Source organism: Brassica napus, chromosome C2 (assembly GCF_020379485.1).
Source record: "Brassica napus cultivar Da-Ae chromosome C2, Da-Ae, whole genome shotgun sequence".
NCBI classification, from domain to species: Eukaryota; Viridiplantae; Streptophyta; class Magnoliopsida; order Brassicales; family Brassicaceae; genus Brassica; species Brassica napus.
In genome coordinates, this window is record NC_063445.1 from 45,708,753 (window position 1) to 45,714,296 (window position 5,544).

General features: G+C 37.0%; 1 protein-coding gene across 1 annotated transcript; it reads left to right on the top strand.

Annotated features, from left to right (window-relative positions):
- The first annotated feature begins 1,102 nt into the window (after positions 1–1,102).
- LOC106381885 (BOI-related E3 ubiquitin-protein ligase 1) lies at positions 1,103–2,619 on the top strand. Its single transcript, XM_013821827.3, has 4 exons — positions 1,103–1,394; positions 1,471–1,538; positions 1,615–1,886; positions 1,985–2,619. Exons 1-4 carry the CDS (start codon positions 1,345–1,347, stop codon positions 2,504–2,506), a joined length of 912 nt encoding a protein of 303 aa, XP_013677281.1. The 5' UTR covers positions 1,103–1,344; the 3' UTR covers positions 2,507–2,619.
- The last annotated feature ends 2,925 nt before the right edge of the window (positions 2,620–5,544 follow it).

The following is a 5,544-nucleotide window of genomic DNA, read 5'->3' on the forward strand; positions in this document are numbered from 1 at the left end:
TTTGTTTGACATATGCATGATGTATTATCAGATTATAAATTTTCATTATAACATATGAAAACTTTTTTTAAAATATATGAAAACTTGATTCTTATTTATACAAATCTGACATAGTATAGATATATGACAGCAAAATTATACATTAATGGAATACGTAAATATGTGTTTACTCATGTTCAAAAACAATTATATGCATACACATAAAAGAAGTTGTGGATATCATACATTGTCAATGAAAATACACTATGTGCATGGTTAATTTTGTTTTTTTTTTTTGCAACAAACGATTATTCTATTATTCAAACATGAGGTGGTTTGGGTAACCAGACTAGAATAAAACATAGAGATCTATGAAAAGAGCGAGTATTCCTAACTAGAGCATCAATTTCATTCTGGTTTCTTGGCACATAGCAGATCTTGAAATCAGAATAGCACATCATTGTGCAAATCGTTTTAATGGCCCACCAGAGTATGTGATTACTTATCACTGTGCAAATCGTTTTACATTAATCCTAAGCAATATTTGGTATTGTAGATATAATAGAAAGTGGGTTAGACGAATCACAAATGTCAAAGTATGGAAACGGTTTAGTCTTAGAATTATTAATCAGTTTTTATTAAAAAAATACATTGAATTATCAATCAGTTTGAATTGTTTATAATGCTTCAGATATTATTAAATCTCTTGTCAGACCATTTAAAATTTAATTTACAACTTTTGTATAGTAGATAAAAAAATAAGATTCTAAATTAATAGATTAGATATGACCGTGAATTTAATTATATATATATATATATATATATATATTTCTCTTTTCCAGCATATATATATAATATATATATATACATTTAACATACATAAAACAAAAATTTAAACTACGTGCAACTAGTTACCTTATTATCAGTAGAAACTTTTGTTTTAAAACTGCTAATATTGTTTGAACAAAAAAAAAAAAACTGCTAATATTGACGAATCTATTGGAGTAATATAACAGACCTAAAAGAACGAATTATCCGTTTCTTTTGAAAAGAAAAGTAAATGTAGATGCGATTCAAGTATTCAATATTTGGTTCATAATAAATGAGAATCATGCTGACTATGTGCATATACAGAGACTTTAAAGACTCCCCTTAAAAACTTCCATCCCATTACATTCCTTCTCTTCACCATTTATTTCTCCAATTCATTTTTGTAAATATCTCTTTAACAATACAAAGTCCGAATCTTCTCAACTTTCATCACCATGCCCGATACAACCGTAGACACATACATACCCTTTGTGTGATTTATACATATTAAAGCTTCTCAACTATCTTCTTCTTTTTTTTAATCTTTACTTGTTCATGGCGGTTCAAACTCACGACCATCTTTCCACTATGCTCTTCCTCAACAGGTGCTGTCTCTCTACCCTCTCCCTCTCTCTATATATGTGTGTATGTATTCATATGTTTGATGTTTCGATTTCTCAGAAACGGACAAGAAGGGAAAGCTTTTTCGCCGGAGCTACAGAAATCTCAGTTTCCTTCCATCACCGCCGGTTTGACTTCTGTTTCCAAATCAATTGGTTGTATTAAGAAAATAATCGGTTTAACTTTTGGTCGGACAAAAAACAGGGGTTGGTTCAAGAAAGCGAGCCAGAGAAGTATCCTCGGTGATTGATTTAGATATCACGGCGTCTCTGATGAATCCTACGCCGTCTACTCCGCCGCAGTTTATCGGCCGCCGTGGTCAAACTGCTAATGTAGTCTCCACTGGTCTTCGTTTGTCTCAAGTGCAATGCCAGAATCGAGAACATGGGTTAACAACTTTCCCGATGATAACCAGAGATATCGCCGGAGAAATCAAAGGTCAAACGGATGAATTAGATATATTACTACAGACCCAGGTGAACTACTTTTAATGATAATATTTGAAGTTTTAATTTGTTAGGATATTTTTTTTACGACGTGTTACGAATCTGAATCTGAATTAAAAATTGTAAAGGGAGCGGAGCTGAGGCGCATGTTAACGGAAAACAATGAGAGGCACTATCGTGAACTTCTGAGAACGACGGAAGAATCAGTGAGGCGGAGATTAAGAGAGAAAGAGGCGGAGATCGTGAAAGCCACGCGTCGTTATGCGGAGCTTGAAGCACGTGCAGCGCAGATGGAGACGGAGTCACGTGCTTGGCAGGTGAGAGCGGCAGCGAGAGAAGCCGAAGCGACTTCGTTACAAGTTCGACTGCAGCAAGCGTTCGCCAACGGCGGGGGAGTGACGGCGACGGATCCAAAATCGGGAAGCGATGACTGTGTGGATGAAGCTGAAGACGCCGAATCGGCTTACGTTGATCCTGACCGGTTCGAATTGATCGGCCCGAGTTGTAGGATTTGCCGACGGAGATCGGCGACAGTGCTGGCTTTGCCGTGTCGCCATTTGATACTCTGTAAAGGATGCGACGGTTCTGTTCGAGTTTGTCCGGTTTGCCTTAGCTCGAAGAATTCAAGTGTGGAGGTTTTATTTTCGTGATGGGCTTTATATAATGGGCCTACCAGGCCTTTCGTTAGCATTTCATAAAGTAAAACAAAATCTATGTATAATAAAATTCATCATATACGCTATTATTTTTTTTTTTGCTAAAATGCAAATATCATAGCAATGATAAAAAGGTTACATAAGTGAAAACCTAGAAAATACTCTACTAAGGCAAACAAAAAAGGAAAAACAGAGCAGAGCAACAAAAGAAACTTGAGATTACATACATTGGTGATGATTGGTTCAACTGTGGCTCTAAAAATTTAGCTGTAGGTAAATTGGTTATAGTTGTAAAGTTGTTACTGTAGATTTTTTTGCAGAGACTTTTGCTGTAATTAAATTTGTTGTAGCTGTAAATTATAAGCTGTAGATATTTTAAAATAAAATATGTGAAATCTGTAATGTATATATAAAATAATTATTTTTTATCAATTAAATAATTTATATTAATATTATTTATAAATTCTCAAAGTTTGTTGTTATTTAAAATGTGATATGTAAATAATATATATTTTATTTAAAATATTTCAATAATTTTTACAACACCCAAAATTGAATTAAATATTTATAGATGTTTTTAACTATGATTATCTAATTTATTTGATATTAGAGATATTTTTTTTTATTTTACAGATTCTACAGCCTATAAAAAAAAGCTTTAGGTTTTTTTACCTAAAATATATTTAAAAAAATTTTGCTTTGGTTTTTTTTGTTGTACCTTTAAAAATAAATCTAAAGCATGATTGGTAAAAGTTTATAGATACTTGATTTAGGCTTTAACTATTAAAAATAAAGCTACAACACGATGGATAAAGTTCAGTGATTTAAAAGTAAATAAAGCTAAAGTAAGGAGATAAAGCACAACCAATCACCCCCAATATTTGCGAAATATTATGGAAGAGTTTGTAATGCCTCATGTGTCTTCTGCTTAGAATTGTGTTCTGGACTTCCCGATCAATTCCTTGAAACACAGCTGCAGGGGAAATAGAGTGGCTGTGGATGAGGTTATTCCTCTGTTTCCATAAGTGGAAAACAAATAGCTTATACTGCCACCTTACAGAGAATGGATAACCCCCCTAGTAACCGGTGTTCGAAGCCAAGAGAGGAGCTCCGACCAGGTTAGCAGAGAACATGTTGGTGGTGAAAGCGTTGCACATACATCATTCCAAACCACTAAACTGAACTCGCAAGACCGAAGTAGATGTCACGTGTTTCGTCATGACAATGATACAAAGAAGGAACGGTTCTATACCTAAAATTCGTAAATACATAATGTAAAATTCATCAATTCAGAAGAAGAGCATATAAGAAGATGACCGCTTTGAACCACACGGTGGTAGGCTAGAGGCACTTGAGAGGAAACCCAATACGATGAACCCGAGGTTCGATTTCCGTTGGCCATGTGGACGTGGACTATTAATTTCGGCCTATTTGAATCTCCAAGAAAAGATCCATCAGTGGACCGTACTTCCATCTAGGGATTAGATCTGTGTCTTTAATCGATCTGAATTTAACATTTTAAAGTTACAAAAAAGATGACCGCTTTGATTTGAAATATTCCAAGTTTGGTGAAGAAGCTTTCTTAAAGAGTTGCAGCAATAAACTTTTAAATTTCACGTGACAATAATGCAATCTAACTGTTTATGTGAAAACAAACAGTATGCAATATGATTTGTAGATCCTAAAATCTACACTAAGTATTTGATAGTGATCGGGAGTTTAATCTAGGGAAGATAAAATGATGTAGGCAACAATATCTTTAGAATACAACGATGTAATCAGTTGCCAGTAGGCAAAGATGAATTTTATTGATGAATAAATGTTCATACAATGGGTGAATTAAGATCGAACGTTACAAGCGAGATCGATAAGATAAAAGACTAAAGCTAGATGAAAACAAGGTCGATATGTGGGTGTAGCTCTCTCTAGGGTTTTCAGCGTCTCCCCTTTTGTGTGCCTTGATTTCTTCTTATAATGAGCTGCTTCCACGATCTCCCCAACTGCTCCGCGATCTTCGGTTCGTTGAATCGATCTCTTCTCGTTTCGTCGACGTTGGGCTTCCTCATGGTCGTGTGGCCCAAGCCATTCAGGCCCAATTACCTAATTGTCCGGAATTGGGTCCAACATTTGTCCCCCAATCTCTTTTCTTCGGGATGAATGAAGATAGATGATCTTCATAGCTTTTGTACTTACTTTGCGCGCGCTTTTTGTTTTACTCGTGTAACGGCTATATGCCCCGCCTTAGGGCGAATCATTAAATTTCCCGGGCTTAGCGATAGAGCCGTTAGGGCTTGCGATGGCTTATAAGTACCCGAGATCATTCCTACGCCGTCTTAGTCTTCTTCTTCTCTTTTCCTTTTTGCAACCAAAGACTTTATTCTCCTTTCTTGTTGAGATCATGCAATGCATCTGCCCGTTATAAGGTCTCGTTCTCTTTGGTATTGATTCCATGTTTTGAGCGAGACTTCTTCTTTTCCTTCTTTTGATATGTCGTTGAGAAGAGTGAATCCCTGTGAGTCTGAGAGGGTGCAAAGCCAGAATGGAGGTGTCAGCGCAGAACGAATTCGTTCTGGTGACGTGAGTGAGGCACTTACCGAGGTTCTTCGCGAGGAGACCCGACTCCCTCGTGCTCCCGTTGGCGGAGAAGGGAAGGATCTTGGAGGAGAAAAAGCGGCAGTTCGTTCGAGCTCGATCAGTCCGACTGGCTCGGAAGGTCGAGACCGTCCCCCGAAGAAGGCGAACGTAACTGGTGCTGACCATCGCCCTGGCTTCTCGGGTGATGGCGTTGTTGCGAAACCATTTCATTGGCAATTCTCTCATTCCAAGGATTGCCCAATTACGGAAGATCCATACAGTGTTGCTCATCTGGTTAGGCATTTTAAGCCGGCTGGGTGTCCGCTTCCTTCTCTTCGAAATATGACCGAGCGTGACGCCTATGTTAAGATGGCTGTTGCACACGCTAAGGTCGTCTTTTCGATACTTGGAACATTGATTTTTCGGCTTATTTTGTTCGTGCTAACTCGTTATGTTCC

Excerpts from the sequence above, each read along its gene's own strand:
- LOC106381885 (XM_013821827.3), top strand. The coding sequence starts at position 1,345 with ATGGCGGTTCAAACTCACGACCATCTTTCCACTATGCTCTTCCTCAAC. Across the intron at positions 1,395-1,470 it reads ACTATGCTCTTCCTCAACAG|AAACGGACAAGAAGGGAAAG; the intron begins GTGCTGTCTCTC and ends TCGATTTCTCAG. Across the intron at positions 1,887-1,984 it reads ATATATTACTACAGACCCAG|GGAGCGGAGCTGAGGCGCAT; the intron begins GTGAACTACTTT and ends AAAATTGTAAAG.